The following is a 22,207-nucleotide window of genomic DNA, read 5'->3' as shown; positions in this document are numbered from 1 at the left end:
AAAAATAGGTCTGGTCTCAAAGTGGTTAAGGTATCTCATAACTCATCCAAAGGAAAACTTCTGTGATTTGTCCCTGGAATCATGTTTCTGGCACAAAGCATTTTTAATGCAGTGCTACAAAACAAATACAATTTTACACATTACTGGTAAAAAAAAAAAAATATGATAAAAAATAAATAAAGCTAAAGGAATAAGGCTATGAAAGAGTTAACAACAAGCAGTTTGAGTAACAAGAGATTAACCCCCCTGGCGGTATTCCCGAGTCTGATTCGGGGTGAGATCTTTATACCAAAAGCAGTAACCCCGAGTCAGACTCGGGCTTGCCTCGCTGCAGCAGCAGACAAAGTTGCTTACCTTGTCCCTGGATCCAGCGATGCCACTGCGCTGTGTGAGCGAGCGGGACCTCGCTTGATTCACACAGTGTCCTCCTGTGCCGCCGATCTCCGTTCCCTGCGACGTTACGACGCACGGGAGCGGAGAACGGCGCCAAATTCAAAAAAGTAAACAAACAAATAACATACAGTATACTGTAATCTTATAGATTACAGTACTGTATGTAAAAAATACACACCCCCCTTGTCCCTAGTGGTCTGCCCAGTGTCCTACATGTTCTTTTCTATATATATAAAACTCAACGTGTGTGTGTGTGTGTATGTATGTATGTATGTATGTATGTATGTTCCAGCATCACGTCCAAACGGCTAAAGATATTAACATGAAACTTGGCACACATGTTACTTATATGTCAGCAACAAACATAGGATAGGTGGTTTAACCCTTACCCACCCCCATTTGCCATGGTCGGGGTTTTTCTTTAAAGTCTCATTCAACTCTATGGGAAATACATGTTACTTCATGTTCCAGCATCACGTCCAAACGGCTAAAGATATTAACATGAAACTTGGCACACATGTTACTTATATGTCAGCAACAAACATAGGATAGGTGGTTTAACCCTTACCCACCCCCATTTGCCATGGTCGGGGTTTTCCTTTAAAGTCCCATTCAACTCTATGGGAAATACATGTTACTTCATAACTTCCAAACGGCTGTAGATATTTCGATAACACTTGGTCACATGTTACTTATATGTCCACTTAAACTATAGGATAGTTAATTTATCCCTTAACTACCCCCATTTGTGAGGGTCAGGGTTTTTGTTTAAAGTCCCATGCAAATCAATGGGAAATGTATGTTCCCACATAACTTCTGTACGCCTGGAGATATTTCAATAATACCTGGTACACATATTACTTATATGCCAAATAAAAATATATGACAGTTAAATTAACCCTTACCTACACTCTTATATAAAAGATGGGTATATTTATATTACTATGATTTTCCTCCCCAAAAGGTTAAGATAGGAAGACCGGGCAACGCCGGGTATTCAGCTAGTTCATAATAAATAAAGAGCATGACGGAGGTTTCACATTGACTACATAGCAGTGTACATTACACTGAAAGATAAGCTCCCCCCAGTGTAGTCAACAGAGCTGTGCTGTTCACGTGACATCCGTCCTCTCAATAGTGTTTGTTAGGAGCTTCTGATAAAGTACATGGACGTTGCCCGTTTAATTACACCGAGAAAGGATCTTATCTGTATTTTGACAGATCGGTCTTGCAGAGGCAGAAGAGTTTCCCACCTAAGCTGAGCCATTTTCCCCACAGTGTCTGAAGTGTGTGTGCTTCTCCTACCCCTGAACCAGCTCACTGCACTTTAATTTAATTTTTTTTTTTTTTTTTACACTATTTCATAAGTAAACAGTTGACAGGTGGCAACTATATCAGTAACAAAACAGTAACAAATGTTAATTTTCAGCATGAATTTAAAAGAGAAACTCTCAGCATGCCACGAGTCATGAGATACTCCTACCTTATTAATGCTGGTGGAAGTGATTATGTAATTATAACTGAAGAAACAAGAAACTATTGATTCAGCACTCTGTAGTACCCATTTCATAAAAGTAAAATACAGGAGGACGAACCAAAACTTGAAAAGACAAAAAACTTTTTCTCCAAATACTTGACGCTAGTGTTACCTTTTCTGCCAAATTTCAAGCAGGAAGGAAATGACTTGTAGAAACAGGAAATTCTAACCCTCAGGGGGCTGCACACCATATGGAAGTTAGCCCGGTACGGCACTTCATCAGAGTGCTGCTTGGTGACAATATTTTGCTGAAAACGATTCTGTGTTTACTTTTTTAACATAATTACTTGCAGAGGAAAAAAATCATGCTTAAATGGACTTTCACTAGGCAGATCTGTCCTACTGAATTCAGTCATAAAATGAGCTAAATGACAGGAGGGAGGAAGGTGGTGACTGTTGATTTTCTCCCTGAAAACCGCCTTTTGGCACTGAATGAAACTTAAGTTTAGTGTATCTGCTAATGGCAGCTGTTTGATTTATGCATTCATTTACATTTGGCGTTCTAAAACAGAACATTTTGTGGAGATTAGCACCTTGTAATCACTTGATTCTGTCAGATAGCTGCAAGGAAAAACTCAGGGTTTATGAGAATGCTATATAATGAATAGGACTGAATAGGTAACTAAGCACTGTGAAGGAAAATACAGTAAAAGTTGTAGTGTGATTATTAGCAAAATCTCAAAATTATGATAAACCGTAGGAAGACCATATAGTCATGACTTTTTTTAAAATATTTTCTATAAATGCTCCCCTTATTTTTTTTGTTTACTGAAGGGTTAGAAACTGAAATTTCTGTTCAACTTCTGTCCCAGTAACAGTGTCACATTCTTAACACAAAGGTTGACGCCTCAAAAGAAAGTCTCCCAACTTTACACACCAATAAAACATAAAAGGGGTTCTAACTCTTCCCACTGTTTGAGATTATTTTTGTTTTTCAGTGACCAGGGGGACAAGAAGTGGGGAGATGTCTCACCAGCAGGGACACAGACACCAATACAGAATTTTGCACCTTTCACACAAAACGGTTAAACCAATGAGAGCGGTCTGATGGACCGTTTTCATCGGTCCAAACCGATCGTGTGTGGGCGCCATCGGTTATTTATCCATCGGTTAAAAAAAAGCCAACTTGTTTTAAATTTAACCACGCATTTTAAATCCACGTATACTCAGAATCAAGTCGACGCTTGCTTGGAAGCATTGAACTTCGTTTTTTTCAGCACGTCGTTGTGTTTTACGTCACCGCGTTCTGACACGATCGTTTTTTTAACCGATGGTGTGTAGGCACGACTGACCATCAGTCAGCTTCATCGGTTAACTGATGAAAACGGTCCATCAGACCGTTCTCATTGGATGGACCGATCGTGTGTACGCGGCCTAAAAATACTTAAAAAAAACCTAACATTTGCTAGTCTCAGGTGTTTAAGTGAGTATATCTAACAATGTTTCAACGTTAAAAATAAATCATTGTCACCAATGCCTGCTTGTGAAGTTTGCCCATGAGCTAGTACTCATTTAACAATCATACAAATAAAATCAAAATGCTAAAAGCCGATTATAGTATAATATATAAAAACCGAAGAATGAGAAGGGTGTAGGTCTTGCCTAAAGAAACCAATCAGATCCTGCTGTCACTTTTCTGTTCCAGGCTAGGACATGAAATTGAACTTGATTGCTTGCTAGTTCCAGTAGCACAATATTTCTTTTGGTAAAGTTCTTTAAATCAGGCTGGTTAAAAACATCTGTTTTCCTTTAGTTCAGTAAGAATAATCTGCTGATTCAGAAAATGCAGTAGAATAGCCAAATATTTGGAGAATACAGTAGATGCAGCCTTAGAGTTTCACATATAGTGCTGCACAGATGTTAGTAGTAAAAGACATCCTTCACAGATGTACATATATATATTAATTAAAAATAACAATTTCTCAAAATCTGTTTGCTTGTTAGAAGAAAATATATGTTTACTGATTTGCTATAATGAATTGTGCATTAATCTCCTAGCAAATATAAAAGACCAGACAGGTGTGAGTGTTTCCTATTGATAATGTTGTAATTTTTTTAACGTGGTGCAGGAATGAGGTAGCCTGATTTTGTAATTGATTGTAATTTGATATGATAAATTAATTTATGAGCTAAACTGTGGTAGTCCTTCCTAGTAACCACTAGCTTTAAACCACATCTTGTGGTTTTGGAGTATATGAGAGTTTTTTTAGGGTTAGGAGGACAACGTCACATTGTGACTAGCTGGTGAGCTCTGTTCATAAATAAGGACCCCCCAAATATCTTTTAACGTGGTTACTGTCAGATTTAAAAGACACACATTTCTGTACCCATTAAAGCACCACTAAATGTACGTTGTATTCTTCAATGCAAGTAGAGTAACTACCTGAGCCTAACCTGGTATCAGGCTCTTACAATTTCCTGTACAGCTGTGGTCAGACTGGAAAAGGGATAAGCAGCACAAGAAGCCAGTATTTTGCAAAATAGTGCTCATGTGTCACCAAAATGCTGATAGGAGAAAAAAGAGAAGTAAGAGAGATGATCTCATCAGTGTTTTCTGTGTCCTTGCACTGCCCAATCAACACGTATTACATAAAGCAGAACTTCACTCTTTTAATCAACATTGACTATTTTTAAAGTGGTTGTAAAGGCTCAATATTTTTTAACTTCATGCATACTATGCATAAAGGTAAAAAACCTTCTGTGTGCAGCAATCCTGCTCCGTTCCCCACCTCCCCTCTTATACTTACCTGAACCCCATCTTGATCCAGCGATGTGCAGAACTTCAGCTCTCCAGGGACTCTTTCTCCTCATTGGCTAAGACAATGAGTCTAGTAAGAGTGCATATCTTACAATGGGGATGGCTCGCGTGGTGACTACAATTATGGAGTATTAAGTTATACGGAGTGGTCGTATGGGGCCTTTGAGACACATCGGGATTTTGATTTTGAGACACTTTTTCTAGTTAGCTTAGTAGTCCGTTTCTTCACATGGAATGCACAGTGTCAGGTTTCCATTTGAAAAAAAGTCCTTCCTGTCGAGATGGTGATGTATGACATTCTGAGTAAGGTTGGGAGGATTTGAGGTCTTGAGAGAGACAGGTGGCAGCCGGGGGCCTGGACAAAAGCTTGTTACGAATGTCAGGTCTCCGTAACTGCTGTTTGTCAGTTTCTGGGTGTGCCGCTTTCTTTCTGTCCTTTCACGCCCCCTAGATTTTATATAAGATTGTATTTTTGGAAAAGGGCTGCATGCATGTTCTTAGCCTGAGGCCCCGTACACACGGCCGAGGAACTCGACGTGCCAAACACATCGAGTTCCTCGGCCAGTTCAGTCCTGGAGCCGCCGAGGACCTCGGCGGGCCGAGTTCTCCCATAGAACAACGAGGAAATAGAGAACATGTTCTCTATTTCCTTGCCGAGGTCCTCGTCGGCTTCCTCGGCAGAAAGTGTACACACGGCCGGGTTTCTCGCAGAATTCAGCCAGAAACTCGGTCGGAAGCTGAATTCTGCCGAGGAAACTGGTCGTGTGTACGGGGCCTGAGGGTGTTTTAGGTGGAGGTTATGGCTTTGTTTAGGTTGGTATATTTAGTTTTATTTATGTTTTTGCTAAGCTGGTATAAGCTACCGTATTTTCCGGCGTATAAGACAACTTTTTAACCCCTTAAAATCTTCTTAAAAGTCGGGGATCGTCTTATACGCTGGTAACCTAACATCCCTTACCTTATCCTAAGACATGCAGAATCGCGGCTGTCCATTTTTCAAAGCCGCGCCTCCTACTTCTTCTGTTCCGTGATAGGCGGAACACTCAGCTTCCCAGGAGACACTGTGTTTAGTGTCCGCCTATCACGGAGGCCCTCTCGTCCTCGGACCGTGATAGGCGAACACTGAACACACTGAACACAGTGCCTCCTGGAAAGCTGAGTGTTCCGCCTATCACGGAATAGAAGAAGTAGGAGGCGCGGCTTTTGAAAAATGGACGGACGCGATTCTGCATGTCTTAGGATAAGGTAAGGGATCGTCAAGACACAGTCAGGCATGTCATAAGGGAACAGCGAATCTGGCATGTAATGGGGCACAGTGAGTCTGGCATGTAGTGGCACAGTGAGGCATGTAATGGGGCACAGTGAGTCTAGCATATAATGGGGCACAGTGAGTCTGGCATGTAATGGGGCATAGTGAGTCTGGCATGTAATGGGGCACAGTGAGTCTGGCATGTAATGGGGCACAGTGAGTCTGGCATGTAATGGGGCACAGTGAGGCATGTAGTGGCACAGTCTGGCATGTAATGGTGGCACCGTGAGGCGAGGCATGACTAGTAGGAAGGGGGTAGTCTTATACGGCGAGTATATCCCAAAACCAAAATTTTAGCTGGAAAATTAGGGGGTCGTCTTATACGCCCAGTCATCCTATATGCCGGCAAATATGGTATTTTGTTTATATATGGTATATTTATTTATTTATTTTGTATATATATGTAAATATGTTTTTATTATGTTTGTAAGATTTTTAATAAACAAAAAATTTACAATTGTGGATTAGCACGACCTTCGCACAATATTAGTGGTGTTTTCCTCAGGACACATATTGGATTTGGACTATTTCATATACTCTATTCACCTTTGCCAGATTTCATTTTGATATGGACTTTTGTTTGTAGCCATTTATTTTCACTATATTACCACAACAACATGAATGATATATGTGTTTATTTACTCTTGGTTGCCAGCAGCTGTGTTTATTATCACTAGTCAAACCAGCACTTTTCTATTTTTGTTTGTTAATGCACTAACTATACACCGACATGTTTTGTCAAAAACAGACCTCCTCAGAAGGAATTTATTATAATATTATGATATATACTTTTTTGGTATATTTAAGCACTGCCAATGTACACTTTTAATCCGTTTTACATGCCATAATTGTGCCACTGCTCCTGGAACATTACAGTAGCAGCAACAATACATTACTTTATATACATATATTAATCAATGGATTAGAATGGGAATTAATCTTACAATAATTTCTAACTGTTTATTGCCCAAACTATATGACAACATTTATTACAATCAGGTTTGATTTTTATGCATGCAGTTTTACAGCTTTATAAAAAGAGGCAAAACAACTAGTGATATGCTTTGGATGTACTTCAAAACAAAAAAGCACTTTACTTTTTTTTAATAGGACTCTTAAACTCTTGACGTCATAAATACACAACAACGTAAAAATACCTTTTTATTAACTGTAAGTCATAAAATAAAAGGGTTTTCAGTACTTCATAAAACATAAAACCCTTTTGCAACTAAAGACTTTGTAGCAGTATAACATCATGTGAAAAAAGGCAGTAATTAAAATCATTAATTAGGAAGTATCTTTTATTGTTTTGAATAAACTTAAGAATATTGGCAGTTATCCATCATTACTCCTGCACTGAGTTTTTCTTTTTTCAAGGACTGGCAAAGGGCAAAAGAAGGGTAAGTCTGTACTGCTAGGGGAAAAATCAAAGCAACCTGTTAATTTACCCTGCATAGGTGAAACATGTTTGCTTTGGGCTAGCCAGACCCTTTGTTATTTCTTTTTAACCAGCATGCACAGTTGGTACACACAAACAATATGAAATCTACTAGCTAGATTTAGGCTCCATGCACACTGAAGCTAAAAAAAAGCTATAAAAAAACGCCAGTAGCTTTGCAGGGAGCCTTTCAACGTTTTTTAGCGTTTTTGCAATAGCTTTAATCAGCATTTTCAGTGTAGCTTTTTTTTTTTTTTTCCTTTTTTTTTTAGCCACTTAAGCCCCGGACCTTTAGGCAGCTAAATGCCCAGGCCAGGTTTTGCGATTCGGCACTGCGTCGCTTTAACAGACAATTGCACGGTCGTGCGACGTGGCTCCCAAACAAAATTGGCGTCATTTTTTCCCCACAAATAGAGCTTTCTTTTGGTGGTGTTTGATCACCTCTGCGGTTTTTATTTTTTGCGCTATAAACAAAAATAGAGCAACAATTTTGAAAAAAATGCAATATTTTTTACTTTTTGCTGTAATAAATATCCCCAAAAACATATATAAGATTATTTTTTTCCTCAGTTTAGGCCGATACGTATTCTTCTACCTATTTTTGGTAAAAAAAAATCACAATAAGCGTTTATTGATTGGTTTGCGCAAAATGAATAGCGTTTACAAAATAGGGGATATTTTTATTGCATTTTTATAAAAATGTTTTTTTTACTACTAATGGCGGCGATCAGCGATTTTTTTCGTGACTGCGACATTATGGCGGACACTTTGGACAATTTTGACACATTTTTGGGACCATTGTCATTTTCACAGCAAATAATGCATTTAAATTGCATTGTTTATTGTGAAAATGACAGTTGCAGTTTGGGAGTTAACCACAGGGGGCGCTGAACGTGTTAGGCTTCACCTAGTGTGTGTTTACAACAGTAGGGGGGTGTGGCTGTAGGTCTGATGTCATCGATTGTGTCTCCCCTATAAAGGGGATGACACGATCGATGCGCCGCCACAGTGAAGCACGGGGAAGCCGTGTTTACATACGGCTCTCCCCGTTCTTCAGCTCCGGGGAGCGATCTAGACGGAGCGGCTATAAACGAAGCCGCGCCGTCGTCCCGGATCGCTCCCCGAGGTAAGCCGCCCGCCGCACGCAGCGGAGGGGGTCCCGATCAGACCCCCCACCCGCTAGAAGGCAAGGACGTATATATACGTCCATCTGCCTGTCCGTGCCATTTTGCGGACGTAAATAGTCGTGCGGCGGGCGTTAAGTGGTTAGTTGATAAAAAAACACAAAAAAATGCTGTTGCCATCGTTTTTGAGCGTTTATGAGCGTTTTTGAGCATTTTTCGTCATTTTGCGTTTTTTAGCGTTTTTTCATGCCAAAAAACGGCACTTTGAATGCATATTTCGGGCGTTCAGAAAAAAGACAATAAACTCCAAAGCTCATTAACACAAAAAAACGCCCAGGTGTGCATGGGCACATAGGCTAACATAGAGTTCAGTTTATGGGCTTTAAAAAAAAAAGCCAAAACGCCAATAAACTACAGTTTATCAGCTTCAGTGTACATGGAGCCTTATTGTTATCAAGTGAAGAGGTCCGTCCCTCTTAAACACCTTTCTATTTGCTGTCTTTTATGAATTGATTAACTAAATCTAATAGATTTTACTCTGTACAAGAGAATTTTTCCCAGGACTTAGTAAACATGTTGCAGTTTCACTTTGCAAAGAATGCCCAATCGTGTGTAAGGAAAAAAAATGTTTTTTTGCTTGAACCTGATTGGATAATGAAAGTTAGCAGAGCTTCACCTCATTCACTAAACTATAGGGAAAATTCCCTTGTAAAGTAAACAGTCTATTTGCCTTCAGTAAATCAACATCAGTATGTCCAAAAACTCTAAGCTTGTAGCGGTTTTTTTTTCAACTAAAGAGAGAGAATTTATTCTTAAAATGGACAGAATAGTAAACAGTCATTAAATCAGCTTTCAGTTTACCAGAAACGCCACAGGTAAAAATTCTGATTGGTTGTCATGAATATTACTCATAAAGTGCTGATGATTGACATACAGTGCCTTGAACAAGTATCTGTACCCCTTAAAATTTTCAACATTTTGTCATGTTACAACCAAAAACGTAAATGTATTTTATTGGGATTTTATGTGATAGACCAACACAAGTGGCACATAATTGTGAAGTGGAATGAAAATTATAAATGGTTTTCCATTTTTTTTTTTTATAAATATGTGAAAAGTGTGGAGTGCATTTGTATTCAGCCCCCTTTACTCTGATACCCCTAACTAAGATCTAGTGTAACCAATTGCCTTCAGAAGCCACCTAATTAGTAAATAAAGTCCACCTGCGTGTAATTTAACCAGTTCCCGACCCCCGCATGTACATATACGTCCACAATATGGCACGTACAGGCACATGGGCGTACACGTACGTCCTCGCCTATTAGCGGGTGGGGGGTCCGATCGGGACCCTCCCCGCTACATGCGGAGGTCGGGTCCGCTCGGGGAGCGATCCGGGACCACGGCGCGGCTATTTGTTTATAGCCGCTCCGTCGCGATCGCTCCCCGGAGCTGAAGAACGGGGAGAGCCGTGTGTAAACACGGCTTCCCCGTCCTTCACTATGGCGGCGCATCGATCGCGTCATTCCCTTTATAGGGAAGACACGATCGATGACGTCATTCCTACAGCCACACCCCCAAACAGTTGTAAACACATACTAGGTGCACCCCAACTCCTACAGCGCCACCTGTGGTTAACTCCCAAACTGCAACTGTCATTTTCACAATAAAGAATGCAATTTAAATGCATTTTTTGCTGTGAAAATGACAATGGTCCCAAAAATGTGTCAAAATTGTCCGAAGTGTCCGCCATAATGTCGCAGTCACGAAAAAAATTGCTGATCGCCGCCATTAGTAGTAAAAAAAAAAAAAATAATAAAAATGCAATAAAACTATCCCCTATTTTGTAAACACTATAAATTTTGCGCAAACCAACCGATAAACGCTTATTGCGATTTTTTTTACTAAAAATAGGTAGAAGAATACGTATCGGCCTAAACTGAGGAAAAAAAATGTTTTTATATATGTTTTTGGGGGATATTTATTACAGCAAAAAGTAAAAAATATTGCTTTTTTTTCAAAATTGTCGCTCTATTTTTGTTTATAGCGCAAAAACTAAAAACCGCAGATGTGATCAAATACCACCAAAAGAAAGCTCTATTTGTGGGGAAAAAAGGACGCCAATTTTGTTTGGGAGCCACGTTGCACGACCGCGCAATTGTCTGTTAAAGCGACGCAGTCCCGAACTGTAAAAACACCTTGGGTCTTTAGGCTGCATATTGGTCCGGGGCTTAAGTGGTTAATCTCAGTATAAATACAGCTGTTCTGCAAAGCTTTCAGAGGTTTGTTAGAGAAACTTAGTGAGTAAACAGCATCATGAAGGCCAATAAACACACAGGTCCAGGATAAAGTTGTGGAGAAGTTTAAAGCAGGGTTAGGTTATAAACAAATATCCTAAGATTTGAACATCTCACAGAGCCTTGTTTAATCCATCATCCGAAAATGGAAAGAGTATGGCACAACTGCAAACCTACCAAGACATGGCCGTCCACCTATACTGACAGGCTGGGCAAGGACAACAATAATCAGAGAAGCAGCCCAAAAGGTCCATAGTAACTCTGGAGGAGCTGCAGAGATCCACAGCTCAGGTGGGAGAATCTGTCCACAGGACAACTATTAGTCGTCCACTCCACAAATCTGGCCTTTATGGAAGAGTGGCAAGAAGAAAGTCATTGTTGAAATAAAGTTATAAGAAGTCCTGTTTCCAATTTGCGAGAAGCAGGAGGCACTGCAAACACGTGGAAGAAGGTGCTCTGGTCAGATGAGACCAAAATTGAACTTTTTGGCCTAAAAGCAAAACTCTATGTGTGGTGGAAAACTACAACTGAACATCACCCTGAACACACCATCCCCACCGTGAAACATGGTGGTGGCAGCATTATATTGTGGGGATATTTTTCTTAAGCAGGCACACGGAAGCTGGTCAGAGTTAATGGGAAGATGGATGGAGCCAAATACAGGGCAATCTTAGAAGAAAACCTGTTAGAGTCTGCAAAAGTATTGAGACTGGGTCAGAGGTTCACCTTCCAGCAGGACAACGACCCTAAACATACAGCCAGCACTACAATGGAATAGCTTAGATCAAAGCATATTCATGTATTAGAATGGCCTAGGCAATGTCCAGACCTAAATCCAATTTGCTTGAGCTATTTTGCAAAGAAGAATGGGCAAAAATCTCACCCTCTAGATGTGCAAAGCTGGTAGAGACATACCCAAAAAGACTTGCAGCTGTAACTGCAGTGAAAGATGGTTCTACAAAGTATTGGCTCAGGGGGGCTGAATACAAATGTACATCACACTTTTCAGATATTTATTTGTAAAAAATTATGAAAACCGTTTATCATTTTCCTTCCACTTTACAAATATGTGCCACTTCATGTTGGTCTATCACATAAAATCCCATATTTACCTTTTTGGATGTAACATGACAACATTTCAAAGAGTATGAATACTTTTTCAAGGCACTGTACATAATTTGGTTGATGCATTGCATACTTTGAGCTATAATAGTACAGGAGTAAAAATATTTCTGTAATTACTTTGGAGGTCCTATAAGTTCATTGCAATTTATACTCTTACAGACCTGGAAACAAAAACATTGCAAGGGCTAAAGGGTGAAAACAGTCTCAGCAACACTGGATCTTTTCTTGTGGACAACACTACTGTTGACTTCCAAAGATTTCCTGATAAAGAAATCCTCAGGATTGCTGGTCCTCTTTCTGCAGATTTTTCTGTCAAGGTAAGCCAAACCTGGTTAATCTTATGGGCATAGTTCCAGTTGTAAATACTTGTACAAGGGAGCTTGTTCCATCCCACAGAACAAATAGCATTTGGTTTCTATTCAGTTTTCCCTATGATGCCTATGGTGGAAACTTGCTCCAGTGTAGCTCATAGTTTTTAACACCTGTGCAGAAATTATGTAATAAAGTTTAGTTCTTGGCTTTACTATACTTGACTAATGTTACAGCTCTAACTATTTTAAGTGGGTGTTGTGATTTAATACCTTAACCAAATAACATGAATCAGCAACATTTGCTGGCTGGAATGTTATTCTGAAATGTATGTCGATAATTTTTCAGTGGAAGGTATGAGTTATAGGTTATAATGCATTTCCACTTTTTCACTGTTCTGATTGCCTGTTCATATGCATGTCAGATTTCACATAGATGTCTATAACAAATGTTATGATACACAGACAGAACTGTTTTGTTATTGTGGAACCTGGTGCAAAGTCACCATTGTAGAGAGAAAAATTGAAAGTTGCCTATCTAGCTGGATGTGCATGTTTGAAGGGGCAGTCTACTAATAAGTAGAGAAATGCATTTAGCTTTTGTTTCTACCCCTTTCTCTTGGTTTTAAGTTTGTACAGACATAGCACTAGCGCCTGTGTTTTCTTCTTTATAATGTGCATATTCCAGGTTAGTGACTCACTAAATAATTAAGCCAAGATACTGCACCACATTTTAGGCCTCGTACACACGACCGAGGAACTCGGCGGGCGAAACACATTGTTTTCCTCGTCGAGTTCTTGTTAGGCTTGTCGAGGAACTCGACGAACCAATTTTCTCCATTTCCGTCGAGGAAAAAGAGAACATGCTCTCTTTTTGGCTCGTCGAGTTCCTCGACAGTTTCCTCGCTGAAAAATGTACACACGACCGGTTTCCTCGGCAAAAAAAATCTCCCACCGAGTTTCTTGATGGATTCTGCCAAGCAAACCGGTCGTGTGTACAAGGCCTCACAGTTGGCAGCCCCCCTAGTTTTACCCTCAAATGTTCTTTTTCATGGCTGTCAGCAGTTGAATAATTATTAAAAGAAATGCATATTGTTCCTTTCTTTATAATGGGTAGGGCAAAAACACACCTCCCCCTATTTTAAGTCAAGTAAATATGAAATGTTACATATGAATATTTTATATGTTCATGTGCAGCCAGTAGTTGGAGTTCCCAGACTCATTTCAATTTTTTTGTTTTTGTTTCCTCCTTAACTCCTGTCAAAAATAAAAATAAAAGAACATTTTCTCTACAGAGCTCAATAGTTCAAGGTAAAATGTAAACATTCATGTAAACAGGTTTGATCAATGATTCCTTCCTATCAGCTTAATGATAAGAAAAAGCAGGATTGTACTGTTTGTATGGTATTCACATATGTCAAAACTCAATAACCATATATAGTTACCCACAAAAGGCTGCCACATACGGATCCGTATGTGGTAGCCTTTGTGGTTAACTATATATGTTTTTTGTGTTTTGACATATGTAAATACCATACAAACGAATCTTGTACACCAGTGCTTTTATTGCTGCCCTTCATATGTATTGGATCCATTCCTGTAATTCCCCTTTTTATACTATCTTATGAATTTGTGAACTTGATACCTGTTTAATAAAATTAAATCAATACTTTATTTATGAGTTAATACAATTTTTTTGAAGCTGCACATAAGCCCTTGGGAGTCCAATCCTGTTTTTTCTTATCATATATATTAGCAGCTATAGTAGGAGGAGATGGGTACCCCTTCTTTATCTATCAGCTTAATATCCTATAAACTTATAGATTAGAACAATATAGTATATCTTAACACTGCATCCCAGTAATAACAGCCATTTTGCTGGATATATATAGAGAAGAGTTTTAAGGGTGTCCCACCATATGTGTACTTGTAAATGGTATGACACATTAAAAGTTTTTTTTTTGTTTTTTAAACGTACAAACTACAATAAGAATTATTATGACTTTGTTTTCAAGATCTGAAAGAGTAAGGCCGTGTACACACCATCGGTTAAACCGATAAGAACGGTCTGATGGACTGTTTCCATCGGCCCAAACCGAACGTGTGTGGGCGCCATCGGTTATTTATCCATCGGTTAAAAAAAAGCCAACTTGTTTTAAATTTAACCGATGGATATCTAACCGATAGAAAAAAAAAACGATCGTTAGTAGGCACGACCATCGGTTAAAAATCCACGCATGCTCAGAATCAAGTCGACGCATGCTTGGAAGCATTGAACTTCGTTTTTTTTCAGCACATCGTTGTGTTTTACGTCACCGCCTTCTGACACGATCGGGTTTTTAACCGATGGTGTGTAGGCACGACTGACCATCAGTCAGCTTCATCGGTTAACCGATGAAAACAGTCCATCAGACCGTTTTCATCGGATGGACCGATCGTGTGTACAGGGCTTTAGGGTTCTTGCATACAGCAGTACGGTAGGTGTTTCAGGTTTTGAAATCTTCGTACAACACGAGTGTCAGCAGTTACACACTTATAGCCATGCACATAATTTTCTGTAATGTATAGCAATGTGCAAAAATATGCTTTAAATGGGGCTCCTGGGTACCACAGCAACAAGAGTAGTTTACTCTGTACAGCCGTACACCTAATGTTCAAGAGCCCTATTAGAAAAAACACAAGCAGCTGCCATACTTCTTTGTCAATATAAACCTAAAACAGTTTATCATTCTCTCTTTGTCTCTTCTCTCTTTGTGAGGGACACAAACTTTAGCTAAAAAAGCAGTTTTTACACTGGTTAAAAAAGAGATGGCTTCCTATTGTACCCAGGGAATCATATAATTGCAGCATTTTTTAAAGCTATACCACTGAATTTTTTTGGAAACCTTTATATATAAAAACAGTCCATTTTGAGGATTACATAAATTCCCCTGTTGAATGTTCCCAATATTTCATGCCAAACAGTACAAACTAGTTATCAACAATACATGTCTTATGAGATAAAGGATCAGTGACTCAGCTCAACATCTTGCTTCTCAACCAGTAAGCACAATGCTCATTCATTTATGACTGTACAGCACTGGCAGATAGAGTGGTATTGTTTCCTATTAGATATGTTACTTGGATTATATGAAATAATCTAAAACATATTGCTGAAAGAAATACATACATTGTACTTGAAATCCATGAACAAAAAATGCAGCATTTGGGAATCACAATAAAATGAAAGCTTTTTAAGACGGCCATAAAGACCTTACAAAGCCTTCAACCACGTAGCTGTAAACGTTGTACATAGTCCAACATTTTTCTTTCGTATCATGGGATCATCAGCCACATGGTGTATAATGCATTACCAGTGGCTATATTGCAAAATTATTTGTAATTGAAATTAAATGGTGATATTCTAATGCATAATTGTGCTAACGCCATTACTATTTGAATTATCAAGTTGTTATTTAATAAAAGTTACATCTTTTAGCTTTTCTTCCAACAGTTTTAGTAAAAAATTCCACGTTCCGCAACCATCTTTTGGGACTTATATAGCATGACTTTCATCCAAATTCCACAAGTCAGTCATTATGGTCAGTTTCCAGAGACCATTGCTGAAATTACTTTTTTGGCTGTATTAGTGTTATTTTGCGTAAAACATTTTTGAATTGAAGCCAGATACCTATTTTCCCCAGAATGGTGCATGTTGTTGAATTGTTAAGTCTCTACACAGCTGCTGCCTCATTAGTGTGGTTAGTAGAAACATATTTATTTTGATTTAGGAAGAAGGTAGAACATTGCAGGTTTTTTTTTTTTTTGTATTACTTGACAGGGCTGCTGCTTTTCAGAGGTTCACTTCCTGTAAAATACGATATGATCAACAAGAACCACAAATTTCACTGCATTCTCATGGAGTCAAAATTTAAAATGGAATACTGAGATGCACATGTAAAGTATATCCTACCTGCTCATTGCTGTACTGCACCAGTCTATCCCATTACCTTTAGTTGGTTATCAGGTAACATTAAGACAAGCCTACCTGTGATGTTGGGATTCTGAATGTATTAAAAAAAATTAAAACAATATAGAAAACACCTTTATTTGTTCTATTTAGACTGTTCTTGCCTTGACTGTACTGTCCGTCTGGACACAGCAGATAATTATTGTAAATGAGGATGGTGACATAGTATTGTGTGGGCTCAGCAGTACCCATTTTTATGAACTTCGAAAAGTTCCTTACATCAGGATTCTCACAAAAGGGTTCAGCTTCCATGTAGCATTCAAAAGCAAAAACACAGCCTCCTTGCTGTAAAATATCTCTCAGGTGATGGCCTGTTCAGAGCACCTCTCATTGGGGCCAAAGCAGACACATTTGCCTCAAAGAAAGGGGCCTGGAACCCTAGTCAACTCTCCAACAAAAGTCATGAGCATACCTGCACATTTACTGCACTGGCTGTTCATAGACTGTAGTTTTTTTTACATTGGGGCGGGCCACTTTTTGACAAATGGACCTTGGATTTTGGAGAAAAGTTTAGCATGAAAAAATTGTCTGACTGCTCAAATGACTGCTATTTATTCATCAACTGCTTGAATTTTGATGTGATGGATTACTAGTAGGAAATCTCCTCAGATTAGGACATGCCAGTACTTAAAGTATAACTAAGGACAAACATTTTTTTAAAGTTTTGGACAGAGAAGAGAGGGATTAGAACACCTAATGTCCTCTTTACCAATATCATCAAAAGTAAAGGAAATTCATAAACTTTGAATTGTCACCTGTACAGGAATAAAGGGGAAATTCCAATGGGGGCCTATTTCCAGTGACCCTGGTGACTACAAGGTGTTCCCTCACTTTGGAGGGATGTCCTTTCACTTCCTACTTTGGCTATGGGGCAGGGGGTGAAGGGAAATGTCCCCAATGGGACACAAAGGGCAAAAAAGCTGACATGCTATTACCCTCCCTTAATCCACCCAGAATGAAAAAAAGCTTTGCCTTTAGATCTACTTTAATTGGATACTGTTGCTGGATGTCATTTCTAATTCAGAATTTTAGTTTGATGATTTTGATAATAAGTACCTACCACTGTATTGTTTTTTACAATTCTCCTTCTTATGCCGTGTACACACAATGGGAATTTCTGATGAAAAAAGTCAGATGGACTTTTTTCATCGGAAATTCCGATCGTGTGTGGGCCCCATCTGACTTTTTTCTGTTGGTGTTTAGAAATAAAACATGTTTTATTTTTTTCTGATGGAAAAAAAAACTTTAGGAAATTCCTATGTCTGTGTGGAACTCCGACGGAGAAAAAACCCACGCATGCTCAGAATCAAGTCGACACATGCTCGGAAGCATTGAACTTCATATTTCTCGGCTCGTCATAGTGTTTTACATCAACACATTTTGGACGGTCGGAATTTGGTCTGACAGTGTGTATGCAAGACAGCTTGAACGGAATTCAGACGAAAAATTCCATCGGATTTTAGGCCATCGGAAATTCTGATCGTGTGTACGGGGCATTAGGGTTATTAGCTATTTCTATGTGTCCCTGACCTTTGCCATTGCATATTTCCATTCAAAGTGTTTTGTAATTCAGATACCTTGCTCTTAATACTCATTGCATTTATTGGAATATTATATTGTAGTAGTTCTTTAGAGTAATGTACTATTAATCAATGTACTTTTTATAATACTGTAATGCTTGTACACAAGACAAATGTTCATACAATGGAATAACCACTGGTCTAATAAACAGATAAAGAATAAATTAAACATCTTTATTTCAGATTAAAAAGAAAATGTATTATGCAAATCACACACTCTTCTTTAACACGCCACATCTTTTGTGAACATGGTAGTTATTCAAAGTTATGGTTTGATTAGCAAGTAGTATGAGAATAAGTGTGAAATTTGATTTAAAAACATTGTACATTTTTTTGGTGTGCAAATACCTTTGAAATGTTCTTGTTATGGGTAGCATGACCTGGAAAGAGCCTGTCCTGAGGGAGGGAGTAAAATAACCCCTTACAACTGGCACTGAAAGTCTCATGCTGTTAATTAGCCATGCACAACTAAGCTAGATTTTTATAGTTACCTTCACTCAAATGTATTTACTTAATATTTATACTGGTTGTTAAAGACCAGGGAAATATTGCTACACATGCAAAGAATAAGTCTTATTCAGGAACTTATATTTTCCCTGTAGAAAAGGAATTATCCTTTACTACAGACTCTACCAATGTAAACATCACCATGCAGAAAAGTTTCCCTAGGTTATTAATATTAATCCTACAGGTATTCATATGGCATTGAAAACGTAGGCAGCACTTTACATACTGTGTATTTACATCAGTCCTTCCCCTCGAATAACTTACAATTCAAGGTCTCTATATATATACATGCAACAATGTATTTCCTTACTTTAGAGGGATGTCCTCTCACTTCCTGGTTATGGGGCAGGAGGTGAAGGGAAATTTTAACAAAAAAACACAAATGCCCTGTACACACGATCGGTTCGTCTGATGAAAACAGACCGATGGACCGTTTTCATCGGACGAACCGATCGTGTGTGGGCCCCATCAGTTTTTTTCCCATCGGTGAAAAAAAATATAACCTGTTTTAAATTTTTCTTATGGTTAAAAAAACGATAGAAAAAAACGATCGTCTGTGGGGAAATCCATCGGTCAAAAATCCACGCATGCTCAGAATCAAGTCGACGCATGCTCGGAAGCTCTGAACTTAATTTTTCTCAGCACGTCGTCGTGTTTTACGTCACCGCGTTGGACACGATCGGATTTTTAACCAATGGTGTGTAGGCAAGACTGATGAAAGTCAGCTTCATCGGATATCTGATGAAAAAATCCATCAGTTTGTTTTCATCAGACGAACCGATCGTGTGCACAGGGCAAAAGGGCAGTGCTGCCTATATACATAAATGCATACATACACACAAACATGATAGGTCCAAATTAGACAGGAGACAATTAATCAACCAGCATGTCCATGGAGTGTGGAAGGAAACTGGACTATCCGGAGGAAACCCACACACGCACAGGGAGAATATGCAAACTCCGTGCAGATAGTATCTTGAGTGAGATTCCATGGCTGCAAGGTAGAAGTGCCAACTACTAAGCCACTGTTCAATAATGATGAATAATGATTTATATATCTGATCTTTGTTTATCTATGGCCAGCCTTAAAATATTGTCCGTATTGTATTCCAATATGGCAAAATATACCCTTTAGAGGTTTTAAAGGTCAGCTATAGATCAGTTTTGTAAACCTTTTTTATGCTATAATGACATCCAGGACAGCTGCCATCTAACAGGTTAGCAGATCTCCGAAACATAGTAAACAGATTAAGGTTTTGCATGATGGGAATTTAATGGACCTAAAGATTAATCTTGATGCAATTTAGTCACTAATATCTTAATACACAGGCCCCTGGCTTTATCACTGTGAATGTGAGAAGCAAGTCTTAAATTAGCTCAAAAGTGTGTTACATGCTTTGCCATTTAATAATAAGTGTGACAGATGACCTCCTAATGAATAGGCGATAAGCTATCATAAGTATGTAATTTGGTTGGTCATTAAGATACTATTGCTTTCCATGGGGTTTTTTTTCTTCATTTTTCTTGTAATAAGAGGTCAGTGTTACATTTTCCAGATGTTATTCATACACATTCCATAGATGCTTGTGAATTTAAGGATATATATGTGCTTGCCCCTGCTTTTTTGAGAGCCTGCCAATCATTTATGAGCTAGACTTGAGCCCTAGGGAGCATACTCCATAAATGTTTGGATCGCTAGATCCAGAATATCTGGGCTGTGCTGCCCGTTATATTGATACAGCGAGTCCATGCATACGTTTTTGGCTGGACTTTAACTATAGTTATTTTAGATGTTAAACTGAGCCTGTGTAATTACAGAGTTTCAGAAAGTAACAGTTCTGCTATTCCACAGGACCTTGAGACAAATCATTTCTTGGTCAATACTATCTAGAAGCAGGAAATGACTTACTGTGCTAGAAAAGGCAAAGTGGAAACCTTGCTTCTTTTTCTTGGAAAGGGAAGACGTACTTGTTAATAAGGTTACATAGCCTACTCTCATATTTAGAAGTGGAAATACAAACACAATAAAACTTTGTGTGGATAAAAATAGCACTAAAATGGAAATGTTGAAAAAGAATAGCAGCAATACATTGACTTAACTGCATGAATCATGGTATTGTGTAAAATCGCTATAGTAAGCAGCAGATTAATGAAGGTGTGTTACTGTAAGTTTTAGAAGAAGTTATTTTACAATAGTCATTATTATTATTACTATACAGGATTTCTATAGTGTCAACAGTTTGCGCAGCACTTTACAATATAAAGGGAGACAATGCAGCAACAATACAATTCAAGACAAGAGGGTTAGGAGGATCCTACTCCTGCAAGCTTACAATCTAATATGGAGGGGCTAGTGAAACAAAAGGTAGTAACTGCGAGGGACAAACTGATGAGGGAAATAGAATATTTGATTATTAGCTGAAGGCAGGATAGGATTCCCTGAGGAGATGAGTTTTTGGGGAACGCCTAAAAGTGGACAAAGTAGGAGATAACCGGACATATTGAGGTAGTGAGTTGCAGAGGATGGGAGAGGCTCTGGAGAAGTCCTGGAGAGGACCATGTGAGGAGGAGACAAGGGAGCTAAAGCAGGAGGTCGTGGGAGGAGCGGTGAGGATGGTTTGGGTGGTATTTGAGTTTTCAGGGATCACCTAAAAGTGGACAAAGTAGGAGATAACCAGACAGATTGGGGTAGTGAGTTGCAGAGGATGGGAGAGGTTCTGGAGAAGTCCTGGAGAGGAACATGTGAGGAGGAGACAAGTGAGCTAGAGCAGGAGGTCGTGGGAGGAGCGGAGAGGACGGTTTGGGTGGTATTTGAGTTTTCAGGGATCGCCTAAAAGTGGACAGAGTAGGAGATAACCGGACAGATTGGGGTAATGAGTTGCAGAGGATGGGAGAGGCCCTGGAAAAGTCCTGGGGAGGACCATGTGAGGAGGAGACAAGGGAGCTAGAGCAGGAGGTCTTGGGAGGAGCGGAGAGGACGGTTTGGATGGTATTTGAAGATAAGCTTGGAAATGGAAAATTTGTAATTATTGAAGTATAGCCCACTAGATTCTCATTTCTACTGATTTTATTCACAAAATTTAATTTTAGTCCAATGGGTTTTTTGACTATTGCAAATAAGACTATTATTTGGTACAACTCTGGCATGCCTTATCCTTCTCAAGTTTTTCAGTAAGTTAGATATAGCCTGTGCTTCTTCTTTGTGTCCATAGGAACAGAGATAGAGGATATGATCTGAAAGTGCATAAAACTAGGCTTGCAAAACTGAGCCTTTAACCACCAATTCATAGCAGTTAAGCTTGAGTTAATTTTTACAGACCATGACATGGTCTGTACTGAGTGGGTGTAACCAGACAGCTTGGAAGGAATCAATTCTTGTACAGAAATTGAAGCTAGTAAAACATTCTCAGAGATTAAAAATACTAGTTTAGTTGCATTGGATGGTATTTTCTACATCTGGAGTGTCCAACAGGCAGTCTATGAGACTTTTTTTATGGCCTGTGAGGCAAGGTCATACAGCCATGTCCCTTTACTGTACATGACCAGGCTGTCAATATGACAGCTTAGTCCTGCAGACAAATTAGTGAATTAGATGGTGTAATTAGTGGAGATCTGCTGATGGTGACAGCCTTTCACTCAGAATATAGAGCAGACAGTGTAATCTGGACTGAGCTGTTGAATTGACAGTGCAGTCCTGCTTAATGGCTGTATATTTAATTCATAAGTTACTATTAGGTGTGGGAAAAAGTTGTTTATTGTTTAACACAGTTTAACACAGTTTTGGTCCCTTAGAACCCTATAGTTAGTTCTATTAAGCTTTAGTTT

At 39.0% G+C, this 22,207-nt stretch overlaps 1 protein-coding gene across 1 annotated transcript in view; it reads left to right on the top strand.

Moving 5' to 3' along the window:
- ADAMTSL1 (ADAMTS like 1) overlaps positions 1-22,207 on the top strand; it is a 409,336-nt gene that overhangs the window by 164,378 nt on the left and 222,751 nt on the right. The window contains exon 7 of the mRNA XM_040359956.1: positions 12,138-12,295. Coding sequence (XP_040215890.1) covers positions 12,138-12,295 — 158 coding nt within the window. The remainder of the gene's footprint in view (positions 1-12,137; positions 12,296-22,207) is intronic.

This window comes from Rana temporaria, chromosome 1, assembly GCF_905171775.1.
Source record: "Rana temporaria chromosome 1, aRanTem1.1, whole genome shotgun sequence".
NCBI classification, from domain to species: Eukaryota; Metazoa; Chordata; class Amphibia; order Anura; family Ranidae; genus Rana; species Rana temporaria.
This window is presented reverse-complemented; position numbering and strand designations above follow the sequence as displayed.